Source organism: Oncorhynchus nerka, linkage group LG20, assembly GCF_034236695.1.
Source record: "Oncorhynchus nerka isolate Pitt River linkage group LG20, Oner_Uvic_2.0, whole genome shotgun sequence".
Taxonomy (NCBI): domain Eukaryota; kingdom Metazoa; phylum Chordata; class Actinopteri; order Salmoniformes; family Salmonidae; genus Oncorhynchus; species Oncorhynchus nerka.
The window spans coordinates 48,161,415-48,181,611 of NC_088415.1; the positions used below are offsets into that span (position 1 = coordinate 48,161,415).

The 20,197-nt window shown below is 42.6% G+C and overlaps 1 protein-coding gene across 2 annotated transcripts in view; it reads right to left on the reverse strand.

Annotated features, from left to right (window-relative positions):
* The window catches only part of LOC115102584 (phosphatidylinositol 3,4,5-trisphosphate-dependent Rac exchanger 1 protein-like), a 139,119-nt gene that overhangs the window by 36,903 nt on the left and 82,019 nt on the right, over positions 1-20,197 (reverse strand). For both annotated transcript variants that reach the window (XM_029622685.2, XM_065005553.1), the window contains exons 16-20: positions 17,534-17,679; positions 5,037-5,129; positions 3,690-3,838; positions 1,845-1,930; positions 531-670 (exon numbers count right to left, since the gene is read on the reverse strand). In XM_029622685.2, coding sequence (XP_029478545.1) covers positions 531-670; positions 1,845-1,930; positions 3,690-3,838; positions 5,037-5,129; positions 17,534-17,679 — 614 coding nt within the window. The remainder of the gene's footprint in view (positions 1-530; positions 671-1,844; positions 1,931-3,689; positions 3,839-5,036; positions 5,130-17,533; positions 17,680-20,197) is intronic.

Below are 20,197 nucleotides of genomic sequence, written 5' to 3' on the forward strand. Positions count from 1 at the left end.
TCCATAGTATACCCTGCACTGTCCCAAGCCGATAAAGCCAAAATATTTGTCACAGTAGGAAAATAAAAACAAGTGGAAAAGTAGGTATATTGGCAGTTCACTGTAAACAATAGAAGAGTGAAATTGAGGATGAAGAAGAACCCTGGTTGTGATGCATTAAACCAGTCAAACCCTTGCATGTGACACTGTAGAAGGGAACACACTACAGTAGTTTGATTGAAACACGTCTTGACACTGGTAGAAAAGTCACAATGGTACATTAGGCTAATGCCATCATGGTTGAATCTCTGATCCTGTATGTTTCCCTAATATTGTGCGTAAAGTACTAAAACAATGTTTGTCGTCAAATGTCTCTTTCTTAAAAAAAGAGACTCTCCCTATGTATTTGAATGCTTTGTTGACAGACAGTAAGAATCAGAGGTGGATGAGACAGGGATTGAACCCTGTTTTCCCAGTAGGGAGTCCCATGTTTGTATGGATCTGGCAGTGTTACCGCTGGACCACAGCTCTGCACGCAAACTATGTCTCACCATGTCGGGCTGATCCTGCTGGTCGTGGTGGGAGGTGAAGTGCTCCAGGACCTCCTGGTAGTCGCTATGGTTCATGTTGTTGCCATTCACCTTCAGGATGCACTGACCTGGCTGGAGGCCTGCCACCGCCGCCTCCGACCCTATAATCATGCAGGGGTCAAAGTGGGCAGGGACACAGTTCTTATGTGTAATCCTGTAACCACCGATGTCACAGAATGTATGCATGTTGAATGAGTGTTTTTCTATAATAACAGCATGTGTACAATGTATCCTTATCTGGTCCATTCTGTACATATTTAGCTAATTCTATTTTATTTGGAGATCCCATCTGTTTTTATCATCATCAGAGAATAAGGCATGTCCAAGACCATCTGCTTATCTCAGAAGTAGATAGGTGTGTGGCTTAGGTGGTAAAGCATGGCATTAGCAATTCCAGGGTTTTGGGTTCAATTCCCGGGACCACGATACATAAAATGTAAGCACACATGTATGTCACTTTGGATAAAAGCATCTGCTAGATGGCATATATTATTATAAAGCTATGTGTTTAATAATAATTAAAGTTCCTATATTGTTTTGGTACTCAAATAAGTTGTCTGGTAACACTTTAGCTGTGCCCTAAAATAAGAACAGATCTCCTGTCCCTTTTAAAAAAAAAACAGGCATAGCATAATTTCCCCAGTGATCCACCTCACACTAAGCACACGACTCCATAACTTCAGTTAAGCAGCCAACCCAAGCCAACCAAATCCCAGCCGTCAACCAGGATCCTGATTTAGGAGAAGAGAGAGGGAGCTGGGGAGTATGATATCATTCAGAAACTCCTATGGGGCCAGTAGCTGAAAGGAGCCTGCGTGTGTCTGTTCAGATCAGAGGGTATGAGCTCCCTCTGACATAATAAAAGAGAAGCAAGACCCCGGGTCGTGACTCCTTCTCCCTCAATGCAGCAGAAAATAGGCGGTCATGTTTCCTCCTTCCTTATCCAACTGTTTTACACATTTGGACCGATCCCTTGCTCGTGACTCAGTTGTAAATCAGTGTTTTTTCTTTCCTTTTTAAACGTACTTTGACCATAGCCTGGCCAACATGTGGTCCTAAAGAGCAGAGCCTCAAGAAACTGGAAGTGAAGCTAACAGGTGCATGGCTGGCAGGTAACGGCTCATCCTATAATTTAATGATGATTAAGGAAGCCCCCCGTACCTTTCCCAATCAGAAGAGTTGGGTTAAATGCGGAAGACACATTTCAGTTCAATGCATTCAGTTGTACAACTGACTAGGTATCCCCCTTTCCCAATCAGAGAGGTTGTTACTCACCTTTCCTTACTGCATGTACATGAGGTGGGGCAGAGCCACTGAGTTTGAAGGACAGGGCATAGGGAGTGTCTGGAATCTTCACAATCCTATAACAACGAGAGTGTGTGTGTGTAGGTCAGTAGAGGCTCCTCAGAGGAGGAAGGGGAGGACCAGCGCCAGTGAATTTAAAACAATAGTGAAACATTAAAAACGTTTTTTTAAAAAACCTTTTTAGATAAAACTATACTTAATATATTCACATCACCAAATATTTGATTAAAACACACTGTTCTGCAATGAAGGTCTACAGTAGCCTCAACAGCATTTTATAAGATAGCATCATGTTGTAGCCGGAGGACAGCTAGTTTCCATCCTCCTCTGCGTACATTGACTTCAATAAAAAACCTAGGAGGCTCGTCTTTCTCACCCCCCCTTTTCCATAGACTTCCACGGTAATTATGACATCAAAGCTCTTGCAGCATGAACCGACATGTTGTCCATCCAATCAAAGGATCAGAAAATTAATCTAGTCCTGAAAGCATAAGCTACAGCTAACTAGCACTGCAGTGCATAAAATGTGGTTAGTAATTGACTCAAAGAGAGAGAAAGTGGGCAGAACTGAAAAAGCGTGTGCGAGCAAGGAGGCATACAAACCTGACTCAGTTACACCAGCTCTGTCAGAGGGAAATGGGCCAAAATTCACCCAACTTATTGTGGGAAGCTTGTGGAAGACTTCCTGAAACTTTTGACCCAAGTTAAACAATTTAAAGGCAATGCTACCAAATACTAATTGAGTGTATGTAAACTGCTGACCCACTGGGAATGTGATGAAAGAAATAAAAGCTGAAATAAATCATTCTCTCTACTATTTTTCGGACATTTCACATTCTTAAAATAAAGAGGTGATCCGAACTGACCTAAAACAGGGAATTTTTACTAGGATTAAATGTCAGGAATTGTGAAAAACGGAGTTTAAATGTATTTGGCTAAGGTGTATGTAAACTTCCAACTTCAACTATACTTCGTACCCTTGCACTTTGACTCGATACTGGTACCCCGTGTATATATATATGCAAGTTGTGCGCTCCCTCATCTATAGAAATAGCACTACAGCACTGCAAGTAAGATCTGTGGTAGGTCTGTAGCCGGTGGTGTGTGTGTGTGCTGCATGTGTTCCCCGCTCGCTTCAGCCATCTGAGCAGAAGCCAAAATGCAACCTTCCTGTGCAACCTTCCTGTAAAAGGCCCAGTGCACTGCTTTTGTGAAGCATTATTTGTCCCGATACTAATCTGTAATCTGATCCAGAAAATTTCCCATATGCGTTACGATACTCGTTTTCTCTGATTACTCGACACACCCTTGCATGTGATCAGGTGTGTATTCATTCCGCCGATTCTGTTGAAAAACGTTTCTTAAACAGAAGCAAACAGAACAAAAACAGGGATAAACATACCTGTTCAATAGAAACTCGTTTGCAACTGGTGGACTAATGACTACACACTAGATCAGCTAGATGCAGGTAAGATTGTGCAAGGCGGTATTGAATGTGTCAATGTCTGTCACCTTGACTCAAATTTCTCTGTTTACCTGTTCACCTACATTGTAAACTTTCATTCATAGGCTATTTTGCAGCCAACCGCATGATGGATATAGGAACAATGAGTATCATGTAGTAGCCTAAACCTATCGGTGTTACATTAAGCTGGATGAATGGAATACGACAGTCTTCCAATATGCTGTAATAGAAATAAGGCCATGCTCCTAAAAAAAAAATTGTCCTCCCTCATCTTAAACAGCACCGACTGCCACTAGTGTAGGTGTGTGGAGGATACTTGTCTGTGTGTATACACATGCCTGTGTACTCACTCCTTGGACTTGGTGTTGACCAGCAGGCGTAAGGAGCGGCGGATGCAGAAGGCCTGGCTGATCATGGTCTCCACCTCCTGGAAGGGCCTGAGAAACACCAGGTCCTCGTTGATGGTGAAGATCTTCCTGCCCTCCTGCAGCCCCGCCATCTGGAGGGGAGGATGGAGAGAGAGAGACAACAACGGCGGAACATCAGGGTAGGTTGTCTCTTCATTTCTGGTATGTCAGTGTCCATTTTGTTTTTCAGATGTAAAATAGTGTGAACAATTTGACCAGATTTCACTTATAAAACCTGGATAAGTGATGGAAATAGCATAAAAATAACATCTAAATGATCAAAAACACAGCTCTTCCCACTGCAGCCTTTATATCCTCTCTGGCTAGCCCAGGACACAGGAGACAAAACAGGGACCAGATCCACCAGTATGACACTTGGCTTTGGTTGTCTGGGAAGCTGGCTCTAGAGAACAGCCCAGAACAGGAATGCACAGTGGCCCACTGAGTGAGTGAGTGAGTGAGTGTGCCTGCGTGCGTTTTCACATTTGTGTGTTCGGTATTCTCCCCGCAACACTCCCGGAGTCCCTGGCTCTCCCAGGTTTTTTCCCCCCCACTGGGCCATGGGAATCAGCTGAGCCTCATTCACAACGCACACACGGACTCATTGTTTGGGCAGTCTCGGATACACACGCTCTGTGCCAGCCAGGGCCCAACTACACTGGCACTGTCTGAAGCAGAGGAGGGGAGGAATAGAAGGGGGATGAGGAGGAGTGAGATGGAGTGGAAACGAGAGGGAGGAAAAATTGTGTAGGGGCACAGAGGGAGTGTGAGAGGTTCGTTTTAGGAACTGTAAGGATGATGGTACAACTGTAGGCCTTAGGGCGGGAGGAGTGAGTTGGAGTGGGCAGGCAGCGAGGGGAGTAAGATATTAAGGAACACAGAAACAGTTAGGGAAGGAATGCTGTAAGACTGTGTTTACCAATCCCTCCCTTCCTCAGGGATCCCCAGTCGTTGCACATATGCTCTGATCCAACTAGTCAACAAGACCTTGAGGAGTTGATTCAGAAAGAGAGTAGATATAAGGATGTCCTCCAGCACACACACACACACAGAGAGAGAGAGAGAGCTGAGATGGCAGTGGGGAGAATGTGAGCAGACATGTCTAACAGCTCTGATCCTCACACTGAGAATAAAGTCCCCATGAGGAGACAGTACCACCACTGTCTCACACACTGGGACTAACGGGCTCTGTCAGTAAGGAGGAGGAAGCATAGGTGGGTGTGTATGTCGTCATCTATGTGTGTGTCTTTTACGTGTCTATGTGTGTGTGTGTGTTTATAGACTCCTCACCTCAGCGTGAGAGCCCCTGGTGACAGACCTCACCACGATGGCCTTGTTCTTCTCCTCAATCTCAAAGCCGTAGTCTTCCTCCTCCGGGTGGATCTATGGGGAGACAAAATAACATCAACCAAGGAGCTTAGAAGGCATTGACCGACATTGATTCATTCATTCATGCATCAGAACAACAAACCAACAAAATCAGGACATTTTATCTGGCACTCTCTGTGCAGTCAATAACAAACGAATGACAATGCAATGACAGACCTGCGTAAAATACGTACATCACATTTGGGTTTATTTGGGACTATTCCATTACAGAGCAATAACGGGAGAGTCGCCAATTGCAAGGTGGGGGTTATTTCCCTTCTGCATAGTTGTGATAAGATGGCTATCGCTAACGCCGTCTGAGGAGACTGGTAACAGGAGAACGGCTAAAACAATGGTCTCTGCAGCGTCAAAGAGCTGTGTGTGTGTGTGTGTTGGGGTCCATCACTTCAATCATGGCTGGAAGGACTAGGAAGGATTAGCATTTGAGCTAATCATTGGGGATGGGGCATCATGTCTACTTCCTACTTTGTTCTTCTGAAGAAACACTAGGGAAAGCTAATGCGTTAATGTTAGCCTGGCAATGTAACTCCAGTTTCCAGCCCTTTTCTTAAGGGGTTAAGGGGATTCGAAATTCCTCTCATTCTTCCAGCACCTGTTGGTAAATGTGACAATTCTGATGTTTTGTGTGTTTTTTTTAAACACTTATCTACATAATGTCTCCACCATCATTTCCTATTATCGAAAACAGCTTCTGGACATCAGAATGCGATCACTAACCTCGATCTGGATGACAATTTCTACGTAAACAAGTCGGCAGCTATGGACGTTCAGCTTACTCCATACCAGGCCCTAATGCCCCAGACTCGAAAGAGGAAGCGACGATGTAAAAGAGGCAGACGAGCCAGTACCCTGATGAGACAACGTTGGTGAGCAAATAAACCGCCTCTACCTTCCTTTCTATTGGAGAACTTACAGTCACTAGAGAAGGAACCGGAGGAGCTCCGTTTGAGACTATCCTATCAATGGGACCTGAAGAACTGTAATATTCAAAGTTTCTCGTAGTCGTGGCTGAACAAGGACAATGCACATCTCATTGATGGTATGGATATGGATAATACATCTGGATAATACATCTTTAAGACCGGACAGCAGCCTCGGATTAGACGAACGGAGGAGGGTTGTGTTTATTTCTTAACAACAGCAAGTGCAAAGATTTCTAATGTTAAAAACAGTCTCAAGTTCTTGCTCGCTTGAGTTAGAATAGCTCATGATAGGCTGCAGACCATACTATTAACTTCTTGGTGACAGGGGGCAGTATTTTCACGTCCGGATGAAATGCATGCCCAAGAAGATAAGGTATGCATATTATTAGTAGATTTGGATAGCAGACGAAACCCAGAGTACAAACCATTCAGATTGTATTTTTGAGGTCACTATTTTCAATGGGTTTTCATTGGGAATCCAGATTTCTAAGGGACCTTCATGCAGTTCCTATCGCTTCCACTGGATGTCAACAGTCTTTAGAAATTGGTAGAGGTTTTTCCTTTGTGTAATGAAGAAGTACGGCCATCTTGAACAAGGGTCACTTGAAGTGTACTGTTAGATAGATAGAGGTGCGTGACCAGAAAGCATGCTACAGTTTGTTTGACTCCTGGATTGAACACAGATCATCCCGTCTTCAATTTGATCAATTATTTACATTACAAAATACCTAAAGTTATATTACAAAAGTAGTTTGAAATGTTTTGGCAAAGTTTACAGGTAACTTTTGAGATATTTTGTAGTCACGTTGCTCAAGATGGAACCGGTGTTTTTCTGGATCAAACGCGCCAAATAAATTGACATTTTGGGTATATATATCGACGGAATTAATCGAACAAAAAGGACCATTTGTGATGTTTATGGGACATATTGGAGTGCCAACAAAAGAAGCTCGTCAAAGGTAAGGCATTAATTATTTTTTTATTTCTTCGTTTTGTGTCGCGCCTGCAGGGTTGAAATATGCTTTCTCTTTGTTTACGGAGGTGCTATCCTCAGATAATAGCATCGTTTGCTTTCGCTGAAATGCCTTTGAAATCTGACATGTTGGCTGGATTCAAAACAAGTGTAGCTTTAATTTGCTATCTTGCATGTGTGATTTAATGAAAGTTAGATTTTTATAGTAATTGAATTGAATTTGGTGCTCTGCATTTTCCCTGGCGCTAGCGTACCACATATCCCAGAGAGGTTAAGCAATATATCTTTCATAGCTGTCTATTTACCACGACACTAACCGATTCTGGCACTAAGACCGCACTCAACAAGCTGTATAGGCAAACAAGAAAATACATATTTCATGGCCAGTCATTTTAATGCAGGGAAACTGAAATCAGTTTGACCTCATATTTACCAGAAGGTCACCTGTGCAACAAGAGGCAATAAAACTCTAGACTACCTTTACTCCACATACAGAAACACATAGAAGGCTTGCACTCCATTTGGCAAATCTGACCATAATGCTATATTTTGATTAATGCATACAAGCAAAAACTCAAAACAGGAAGTACCAGTGATGCTCAATATGGAAATGGTCAGATAAAGCGGATGCTAATCTACAGGACAGCTTCACTAGCACAGAATGGAATATGTTCCAGGATTCATCAGCTAACATTCACCACATCAGTCCCGGCTTCATTAACTTCACTCGGGTAGGGGCAGCATTCGGAAGATTGGATGAGAAGCGTGCCCAAAATAAACTGCCTGCTCCTCAGGCCCAGATGCTAGGATATGCATATAATTAGTAGATTTGGATAGAAAACACTAAAGTTTCCAAAACTGTTCAAATAATGTCTGAGTATAACAGAACTGATATGGCAGGCGAAAAGCTGATGAAAATCCATCCAGGAAGTACTATTATTTTGAAAGGCTGTTTTTCCATTGAAAGCCTATCCACCATACAAAGACTTAGGACCCAGTTCACGATCTCTATGGCTTCCTCTACATGTGGCCAGTCTTTAGGCATTGTTTCAGGCTTTTACTCTGAAAAATTAGGGAGATACAGCACTTTCAATGAGTGGGCAGTGGAAATTTCCAGACATGAGCCAAGCACGTGATCGGGAGCGCGCATTTCATGTTTACCTTTTCTACTGATGAAGCTTTTGTCCGGTTGAAATATTATTGTCTGGATGTTGAGGGCGCGCATTGTGCCTTTGGATTACTGAACTAAAACGCACCAACAAAACTGAGGTTTTTGGACATAAAGTTTAACTTTATCGAACAAAACACACATTTATTGTGTAACATGAAGTCCTGTGAGTGCCATCTGATGAAGATCAAAGGTCAGTGATGAATTTAATCGCCATTTCTGACTGTGCTTTCACCGTAAAGCCTTTTTGAAATCGGACACGGTGGTTGGATTTACAAGAAGTTTATCTTTAAAATGGTGTATAATACTTGTATGTTTGAGGAATTTTAATTATGGGATTTCTGTTTTGAATTTGGCGCCCTGCAATTTCACTTGCTGTTGTCGAGGTGGGACGCTACCGTGCCACCTGCCAGACAGGTTAATAAGTGCATTAATGATATCCCCACAATGACCGTACGTACATATCTCAACCAGAAGACATGAAAGAGGCAACATCCGCTATGAGCTAAAGGCTAGAGCTGCAGCTTTCAAGGAGCAGTACGCCAATCCGGAAGCTTATAAGAAATCCACTATGACCTCCGACGAGCCATCAAACAGGCTAAGCATCAAAATAGGACTAAGATCCTTGCAAACCATCACAGATTACAATGGGAAACCCAACCACCCAGTGATGTGACCCTATCAGATGAGCTAAATGCCATTTATGCTCACTTCGAGGCAAGCAACACTGAACCATGTACCATGCTGTTCCGGATGATTGTGTGATCTCGCTCTCTCTAGCCAATGTGATTAAGACTTTTAAACAGGTTAACATTCACAAGGCCTCGGGGACTAACGGATTACCAGGACGCGTACTCAGAGCATGCGCTGACCAGCTGGCAAGTGTCTTCACTGACATTTTCAACCTCTCCCTGACCCAGTCTGTAATACCTATATGTTTCAAGCACACCACCATAGTCCCTGTGCACAAGAATGCCAAGTGGACCTTTCAAGATTACAATAGTCCTGTAGTACTCAAATTGGTAGCCATGAAATGTTTTGAAACGCTGGGCATGGCTTACATCAACACCATCATCCCAGATTCACATCCAATTCACATACTACCCCATCAAAACAAATCCAATTTTATTGGTCATATACACATATTTAGCAGATGTTATTGCAGGTGTAGCGAAATGCTTGTTTTCGCTACACCTGTAATGCAACAGATCTACAGATGACGCAATCTCTATTGCCCTTTTCCACCTGGACAAGAGGAACACCTATGTGAATGAACAGAATGCTGTTCATGGTCTACAGCTCAACATTGAACACCATAGTGCCCTTAAAGCTCACCACTAAGCTCAGGACCCTGCAACTGAACACCTATCTGCAACTGGATCCTGGAATTCCTGAATGGCCTCCCCCAGGTGGTGAGGTTAGGGAACACATCCGCCACGCTGACCCTCAACACGGGCACCCCTCAGGTATGCATGTTCAGTCCCCTCCTGTAATACCTGTTCACCCATGACTGCGTGGCCACGCACGACTCCAACACCATCAATAAGTTTGCTGACAACAACGGTGGTAGGCCTGATCACAGATGATGATAAGACAGACTATATTGAGGAGGTCAGTGACAACAACCTCTCCCTCAACATCAGCTAGACAAAGGAGCTGATAGTGGACCACAGGAAACGCAGGGCTGAGCATGCCCCCATCCAAATTTACAGGGCTTTAGTGGAGCAGGTCGAGAGATTCAAGTTCCTCAGTATCCACATCACTAAGGAATTAGCATGGTCCACACACACCAACACAGTTGTGAAGAGGGCACGACAATTCCTCTTCCCCCTCAGGAGGATGAAAAGATTTGGAATGGGCCCTCAGATCCTCAAAATGTTCTACAGCTGCACCATTAAGAGCTTCTTGACTGGCTGCATCACCGCTTGGTATGACAACTGCTCGGCATCCAACCGCAAGGTGCTACAGAGGGTAGTGTGTGCAGCCCAGTACATCACTGGGGCTGAGCTCCCTGCCATCCAGGCCCTCTATACAAGGTAGTGTCAGAGGAGTCACTATAAATTGTAAAATACTCGAGCTCAGGCTCTGTCGCAGCCGGCCGCGACCGGGAGGTCCATGGGGCGACTCACAATTGCCCTAGCATCGTCTGGGTTAGGGAGGGTTTTGCCGGCAGGGATATTCTTGTCTCCTCACGCGACTCCTGTGGCGGGCCTAGCGCAGTGCGCACTGACCAGGTCGCTAGGTGTACAGTGTTTCCTCCGACACATTGGTGCGGCTGGCTTCCGGGTTGGATGAGCTCTGTGTTAAGAAGCAGTGTGGCTTGGTTGGGTTGTGTTTTGGAGGACGCATGGCTCTCGACCTTTGCCTCTCCCGAGTCCGTACAAGGGTTGTAGCGATGAGACGACAGTAACTACTAACAATTGGATACCATGAAATTGGGGAGAAAAAAAGGGAGAAAAATAATTGGGAAAAAAAAGATTTTTTTCATTGTCAAATACTCCAGCCACCCAAGTCAGACTGTTCTCTCTGCTACCACGTGGCAAGATGTACTATCTGGAACGAACAGGACCCTGAACGGCTTTGTACCCGTCTCTGTGTGTGGAGTAAAGGTGGTCTAAGATTTTTTCCCCCTCTGGTTGTACATTTAACATCCTGGAAGAAATTAGGTAAACCGGATTTAAGTTCCCCTGCATTAAAGTCCCCGGCCAGTAGGAGCGCCGCCTTTGGATGAGCATTATCATGTTTGCTTATGGCCCTACACAGCTCATTGAGTGCGGTGTTAGTGCCAGGATCAGTTCGTGGTGGTAAATAGACAGCTATGAAGAATATAGATGAAAAATCTCTTGGTAAATAGTGTGGTCTACAGCTTATCATGAGATGCTCGAACTCAGGCGGGCAAAACCTCAAGACTTCCTTACTATTAGATTTCATGCACCAGCTGTTGTTTACAAATATTACACAGAACCCTTGTCTTACCAGAGGCTGCTGTTCTATCTTGCCGATACAGTGTAAAGCCCGCCAGATGCATGTTATTCATGTCGTCATTCAGCCACAACTCAGTGAAACATAAGATATTACAGTTTTAATGTCCCATTGGTAGAAAATAAAGGTGATCGTAGGTCGACCATTTTATTATCCAATGATTGTACGTTGGCTAATACGACCGATGGTAAAGGCAGATTACCCACTCTCTGTCGGATCCTTACAAGGCACCCAGACCTAAGTCCCTGATATCTCCGCCTCTTTCTCCTGCGAATGATGGGGATGAGGGCCTTGTCAGATGTCTGAAGTAAATCCTTTGTGTCCGGCTCGTTAAAGAAAAAGTATTCTTCCAGTCCAAGATGATAAATCGCTGTCCTGAATATCTAGAAGCACTTTTCAGTCATATGAGACGGTGGCAGAAACATGATGTACAAATTAAGTTACAAAAAAAGTGAGAAAAACACAATAGCACAATTTGTTGGGACCCTTTTTGCACAAACTCTTTTGACTCATCATATATGCTGCTGCTACTGTTTATTGTCTATTCTGTTGCCTAGTCAGTTTATTCCTAGTTATATGTGCATATATACACCTCTCCACACATTTCTTATTAACAAACTATAGTTTTGGCAAGTCGGTTAGGACACCTACTTTGTGTATGACAAGTAATTTCCCCAACAATTGTTTACAGACAGATTATTTTTATTGACTGTGCCTTTAAACAGCTTGGAAAATTCCAGAAAATTATGTCATGGCTTAAGAAGCTTCTGATAGGCTAATTGACATCATTTGAGACAATAGGAGGTGTACCTGTGGATGTATTTCAAGGCCTACCTTCAAACTCAGTTTGACATCATGGGAAAATCAAAAGAAATCAGCCAAGACCTTGTAGAAATTGTAGACCTCACAAGTCTGGTTCATTATTGGGAGCTATTTCCAAATGCCTGAAGGTACCACGTTCATCTGTACAAACAATAGTATGCAAGTATAAACACCATGGGACCACGTAGCCATCATACCGCTCAGGAAGGAAATGCATTCCGTCTCGTAAAGATGAATGTATTTTGGTGCGAAAAGTGCAAATCAATTCCAGAACAGCAGTTCAGGACCTTGTGAAGATGCTGGAGGAAACAGGTACAAAAGTATCTATATCCACAGTAAAACGAGTCCTATATCGACATAACCTGTAAGGCTGCTCAGGAAGGAAGAAACCACTGCTCCAAAACCGGCATAAAAAAGCCAGACTATGGTTTGCAACTGCACACAGGGACAAAGATCGTACTTTTTGGCTTGCAAGCCGAATAACACCATCCTAACCGTGAAGCACGTGGGTGGCAGCATCATGTTGTGGGGGTGCTTTTCTGCAGGAGGGACTGGTGCACTTCACAAAATAAAAGGCATCATGAGGATGGACAATTATGTGGATCTATTGAAGCAACATCAATACATCAGTCAGGAAGTTAAATCTTGGTCGCAAATGGGTCTTCCAAGCATACTTCCAAAGTTTTGGCAAAATAGCTTAAGGACAACAAAGTCAAGATATTGGAGTGGCCATCAAAGCCATGACCTCAATCGTATAGAAAATTTGTCGGCAGAACTGAAAAAGTGTGTGCGAGCAAGGAGGCCTACAAACCTGACTCAGTTACACCAGCTCTGTCAAGAGGAATGGGCCAAAATTAACCCAATTTATTGTGGGAAGCTTGTGGAAGGCTACCCAAAACATTTGACCCAAGTGAAACAATTTAAAGGCAATGCTACCAAATACTAATTGAGTGTATGTAAACTTCTGACCCACTGGGAATATGATGAAAGAAATAAAAGCTGAAATAAATCACTCTACTATTATTCTGACATTTCACACTCTTAAAATAAAGTGGTGATCCTAGCTGACCTAAGACAGGGAATTCTTACTAGGATTAAATGTCAGGAATTGTGAAAAACTGAGTTTAAATGTGTTTGGCTAAGGTGTGTGTAAACTTCCGACTTCAACTGTACTTCGTACCCCTGCACATTGACTCGATACTGGTATCCCGTGTATATATAGGGAAGTTGTCGTTACACATTGTGTATTTATTATTGTTTTTAATTTTCTCTCTGCATTTGTTGGGAAGGCCCCATAAGTAAGCATTTCACTGTTAGTGACAACATTTGATTTGAATCAGATTTGATTGGATAGGAGAGCCATTCGTAATTACCATCTTCACACACAGTTGGGGGGTTAATTCAATTCTAAGTGCGGCTCACGCATGGAAACACGTAACACGTAACGTGACTCCTCTCTTGGAACATCTTTCTGAAATTACCCCCATGGAGAAAATAATTATATCCATTTCAACTGAACTCATGACCGTCTGTGGGTGTTGATACTTGATTTTCCTTATATATATTGTAGAATATATTTATATCTTAACCGTTTTATCGGAACTAATGTTGTCAAATGTTCGGTTTGAATATGAGCAAACTGTCAAGTGCATGTCTCCTCAAAAGCGACTGAACTCATTAGTTTGAATTGTTCTTCCTGATGCTCGCATCCTATGAGACTTCCTTACACACACACCGAAACATAACCCGCTGATTTCCCAAAGACATCTGCCATTAATGGATCAGTTGGACTTCAAAGCCCTGTCTCATCTTCAAAGGAGATGTTTTGAGCTGCATCAGACACTGAGGGGATGAGATGTCTCCAAGTGCTCTCTGATACCCACAGCCAGATGTGGTTAAAGTCATCACACAAACATACGCACACACACACTTGGGCCTTGCAGAGTGAAGGACATGGCTGTTTCTGATCATGCCCAGACTTCTGGGGAAGTCAAAAACCTGCTCCTCTAAATACCACTGTGTGACAGCTTATTGTTACAGCAGCGGACAAACCATTCAATGAATTACTGACTGGTAACAAATGTACAGTGCTGTTACGTTCACACAAGTGTATGTGCTCATTTATGTGTGTGTACATTTGTGTGTGTGTGTGTGTGTGTGTACATTCGTGTGTGTGTGTGGTGTGTTTGTACGTTCATGTGTGTGTATGTGTGTGTGTACGTTCATGTGTGTGTACATTCATGTGTGTGTGTGTGTGTGTGCATTCATGTGTGTGTGTGTGCGCATTCATGTGTGTGTGTGTGTGTGTGGTGTGTTTGTACGTTCATGTGTGTGTATGTGTGTGTGTACGTTCATGTGTGTGTACATTCATGTGTGTGTGTGTGTGTGCGCATTCATGTGTGTGTGTGTGCGCATTCATGTGTGTGTGTGTGTGTGTGTGTGCACGTTCATGCGTGTGTGTGTGTGCACGTTCATGCGTGTGTGTGTGTGCACGTTCATGCGTGTGTGTGTGTGCACGTTCATGCGTGTGTGTGCGTTTGTGTGTGTGTGTGTGTTCATGTATGTGTGTGTGTGTGTGCGTTCGTGTGTGGACGTGTGTGCATGTTTGTGTGAGTGTGTGTGTGTGTGTACATTCATGTGTGTGTACGTTCATGTGTGTGTGTGTGTGTGTACGTTCATGTGTGTGTACGTTCATGTGCTTGCGCGTGTGCGTTCATGCGTGTGTGTGTGCGTTCATGCGTGTGTGTGTGTGTACGTTCGTGTGTGGACGTGTGTGCATTCTTGTGTGTGTGTACATTCATGTGTGTGTGTACATTCATGTGTGTGTGGGTACATTCATGTGTGTGTGGGTACATTCATGTGTGTGTGGGTACATTCATGTGTGTACGTTCATGTGTGTGTGAGTACATTCATGTGTGTGTGAGTACATTCATGTGTGTGTGTGTACATTCATGTGTGTGTGAGTACGTTCATGTGTGTGTGTGTACGTTCATGTGCTTGTGTGTGTGTGCGTTCATGCGTGTGTGTGTGTGTTCATGTGTGTCCGTGTACGTGTAAGTGTGTGTGTGTACGTGTGTGTGTGCGTGCGTTCATGTGTGCGTGTGCGTGTGCGTGCGTTCATGTGTGTGTGTGTGCATTCATGTGTGTGGGGATACATTCTTGTGTGTGTATTTGTGTACATTCTTGTGTGTGTAGAGTGGTTCCTCCTTTAAAAGTTGTGTCATACTGCAGCAGCATTCAATGGCACGTTATTTAATTGTCAGACATTTTTACGTTAATGCAAGTTAGTGCTAGTTTGACCAACACATGTGTGTGTGTGCGTGCATGTGTGTGCGTGTATGTGTGCGTGCGTTCATGTGTGTGTGTGTGCGTGTACGTGTGTGTGTGCGTTCATGTGTGTGTGCGTGTGTGTGCATTCATGTGTGTGGGGATACATTCTTGTGTGTGTATTTGTGTACATTCTTGTGTGTGTAGAGTGGTTCCTCCTTTAAAAGTTGTGTCATACTGCAGCAGCAGCATTCAATGGCACGTTATTTAATTGTCAGACATTTTTACGTTAATGCAAGTTAGTGCTAGTTTTACCACTAGAGGGCAACTTTGAGAAGCATTTGACATTCTTCAATACTGGCTGTACTAGAGAATTTAAAACCTTTTTTGGAATAACAGTGTACATGGGACTGACTTTAAGAAATTTGGCTTAATTAATTGAATTTATATTATGGTGTTTCTATTCCGAGAAAAATGAAACCCTCAGTGTTGGAATGGAAAATATTGCGTTGTACAACGTGACGGTCGGGAGTGGGCTACAGCGTAATAGGATTTGAGGATTCTAAATTAATATCTAAGGGGCATAACATTTCCACACCCTAATTGTAGTGTAACCAATACTCATTTCTTCTATGGTAGGCCTACAGTATATCAAAAAATATTTTTTTCAATGACATAACTCTCCACCAATAATTACATTTAGAGGATCGGAGGATTCTAAATTAATCTCTAAGGGGCATTTTTCGTTAGATATTCTCACAGATCCTAAGGGGCTTTAATATAATTCTAAATTAATAATAATAAATCGCTTCGTTAAAAAAGTAACGATATTTGAAAAATATAAAAACGACAGTGAGCGATTGTAGTCTAAATAAAGGCATTTTGAAAGAGTATTTTTAATCATTATTTTATTAACGAAAGCATAAAGATGCTGATGAAGAAATACAGTACTGTACAGTATATGCTTTTCCATTTGGATAATAAAGCAATAAAGAAGATAAGCCACCTGCATTTGTTTATTAGGTTACTGTGCAGTGTGACATGTAAACATAGCCTACAATACATACTATAGTAAACATGGAAATGCAGGCACGCAGGACACCAGGGTTCAATTCCCCAACGTGGAGGAAGGGGTAGGCTGTCCTTGTTAAAAATAATTTGTTCTTAACAGATTCCATGTGTTATTTCATAATTGTGACGTCTTCACTATTATTCTACAATGTAGAAAAGAGTAAAGATAAAGACAAATCCTGGAATGAGTAGGTGTGTTCAAACTTTCGACTGGTACTTGCTTATTTCATTTGATTAATATAATGGTTTCTCTATTCCAAGAAAACACTAAAAAGCCTCTGGGTTTCCATTAGGATGGAATGGAAAATATGGCGCTGCACAAGGTGACGGTCGGCAGTACAGTACTGGGCTATTTAGCTTAAGAATCCCTATGTCATGCGGGCAAGGCACGCGGAAGACCGGGGTTCAATTCCCCAACGGGGAATGGATCCATAACTAAATAAACATCGGCATATTGAAAGAGTATTTTTATCATTATTTTATTAATGAAAGCATAAAGATGCTATTAGTTACATTGTTTTAGTTTGAACGTGCAGACTGATACTAAGAACAGAACAGCGGGAACATTTCCCTAGTCAGCGCCATTATTAGTGCAATGCCCCTTAAATATTTTGAAGAGGATTTTGTTTTCAAATAATGTAAAACGAGCGAGAAAAAGGCCATTCTTGAACATGGGGTGAGCCATTGTTACTAATGTGTAAATTAAGCCAGTTTGTTATTCTGAATGATTTATTTCTGATTTTAGGGGGAGAAAAAACAAAAACCATCTCATGGGTCTCCCATTCAAGGCCAGCACAGGTATTGAACCAGCATCCGTAGCAACACAGCTTGCACTGCTATGCTGTCTTATAGCCCATTGCGCCACTCAGGCGCTGTACAACGAGTGGCCTACAGTAATACAGTAAGAGCAAAATAATCCTAACAAATAAAATAATAAAAACCTTAGTGTAACAGTTTTAGTAAGTAATACTGAAGTCGTGCACAATTATCAGTTTCTAATTAGGTTTAAGTCACCCATTCATTGTCAGTTAGACACAGTAGGACACAAAAGCATAATCAGTACTCTAACTCCCCCTTGTGGTGGTCTGGAGCAATGAAGTGGCAGGATACCATACTAAACCACGAGTTACCTCTAAATACTGCAGCGTAAGCTCGCAACTTTTAAAGGAGGAACCACCGTAATTACACTCACCACTAGGGACTTGACCAGGATGTTCTCGATGAGCTTAAAGTCGTTGCGCTGCAGCTGCTTGCTCTTGGAGTTGGTACCCTCCATCTCCTCGTCGGCGTAGAAACGAAAGAACTGCGACTCGTCTTTGAACTCAGTCTTCTCCAGAACTGTGACAAAGAGTTGAACTGAAGATAAATGTGGTTCACTTGAATACATCTTTAACCGGAGTCTGTGTCTGAAAAGGAACGTCACCCTGTTCCCTAGGTTGTATTTGTATTTATTATGGATCCCCAAGGCACCAGCTACTCTTCCTGGGGTCCGGCAAAATTAAGGTAGTTATACAATTTAGAAAACATTCCAATATATTCATTACAAAATTCACAACACACCAGGTATGTGCCCTCAGGCTCATACTCCACTACCACATATCGACAACACAAAATCCATGTGCACGTGTGTGTATAGTGCGCATGTTATAATGTATGTGTATGCATGTGTCTGTGCCTATGCTTGTGTTGCTTCACAGTCCCCGCTGTTCTATAAGGTGTATTTTTATCTGTTTTTTTTTTTTAAATTCTACTGCTTGCATCAGTTACCTGATGTGGAATAGAGTTCCATGTAGTCATGGCTACATGTAGTACTGTGCACCTCCCATAGTCTGTTCTGGACTTGGGGACTGTGAAGAGACCTCTGGTGGTGTGTCTTGTGGGGTATGCATGGGTGTCTGAATGGGTGTCTGAGCTGACAGACATTTAAGATATATTTAGGATATGGCAAATATGAGTGGCAATATTTTCCGCCATTGTCCTCAGTAATTTTCCATCCAAGTTGTCAGACCCTGGTGGCTTGTCATTGTTGATAGACAAATTCAAAATGACATGTCTTGTCTTTCATAATTTGGTCAGATATACTTGAATGTGTAGTGTAAGCATGTGTTGCTGGCATGTCAAGCCTAAATTCGCTAATCTTGCCAATGAAAAAATTATTTAAGTTGTAGCAATATCAGTTGGTTTTGTAAAGAATGAGCCACCTGGTTCAATGAATGTTGGAGCTCAGTTGACCTATTGTCCCCAAATGTCATTGAAGGTGCTCCAAAGCTTTTTACTATCATTCCTTATGTAATGTATCTAAATTTCATAGTGTAGTCTTCTTTTTATTTAGTTTAGTCACATGATTTCTCAATTTGCAGTACGTTATCCAATCGTTTGTGCAGCCAGACTTTACTTGCCATTCCTTTTGCCTCATCCCTTTCAACCATTCCATTTTTCGATTCCTCATCAATCCACAGGGATTTAACAGTTTTTACAGTCATTTTCTTAATGTCTGCATGCTTACTAGTAACTGGGATAAGCAATTTAATAAATGTGTCAAGTGCAGTGTCTGGTTGCTCCTCATTATACACCACGGACCAACAAATATTTTTTACATCAACATATGAATCCCTGCCAAACTTATTGTATGACCTCTTATAAACTATATTAGGCCCAGCCTTTGGAACTTTGGTTTTCCTAGATGGTTACTATATTGTGATCACTACATACGATTAATCTGGATACTGCTTTTAAGCACATTTCTGCAGCATTAGTAAAGATGTTATCAATACATGTTGATGATTTCAATCCAGTGCTGTTTGTATCCTGCGCGACCCGGGCTGGCAAAATTCTGAATCATTGCTACTCTAATTCCCGCAATGCATACAAAGCCCTCCCTCGCCCTCATTTCAGCAAATCTGACCACGATTCCATTTTGTTGCTCCCAGCCTATAGACAGAAACTAAAACAGGAAACGTCCATGCTCGGGTCTGTTCAACGCTGGTCTGATTCCACGCTTCAAAATTGCTTCGATCACGTGGACTGAGATATGTTCCGGATAGCATCGAACAACAACATTGATTTATACACTGATTCAGTGAGCGAGTTTATTAGCAAGTGCATTGGTGATTTTGTACCCACGGTGACTTAAAACCTTCCCCAACCAAAACCCGTGGATTGATGGCAGCATTCTCGCGAACCACTGCTTTTAATCATGGCAAGGTGACCGGAAACTGTCCGCCCGCCTCCGTCCGTCCGTCCATCCGTTTGACCGTCCGCCCACCCGCCTCCGGTCGCCTCCGTCCGTCACGGGACATGTTGTATATTATGCTGGTTTGAGTGTGTTCGACATCCCGAGGAAATAGCTACCAAGAACAGGAATGTCTAGCCTAGTTAAATCAGACCAGGCTATGGGATATGTTTGGGCTCTGGGAAGGCCTTTAAAAGACTCTCAATGGTTCAATGCTATGACGTAGACCATGAGCGTTCAGTGTATATCTGACTGTGGTCTATGGTCGTCTGACTTGACTCAAATGTATGGATGTGGGACGACCTTCTACATTTACTGACTGTCATAAATGGGGCAAATCCCGAATTTGCACTTAACTCCAATTTACGTGGAAGTCTCCCATTGACATCCATGCATGATTAAGTGAAAATTTGCCTAAAGTGGAAGTATGGATTCGTTCCAATGTGAATAGGAAACCTTTCTAATGCCAGTTACAGTATGAAACAGAAATATGACAATGCAATACCAGGTGTTAATTGTTTATAAGAAAACAACCGAACGTGTATGACAATTGACACCTATGAGGAAGAAATTGTGAATGTCAAACGTTATGTTTTGATTATACCATCATTGATAACCGAATCG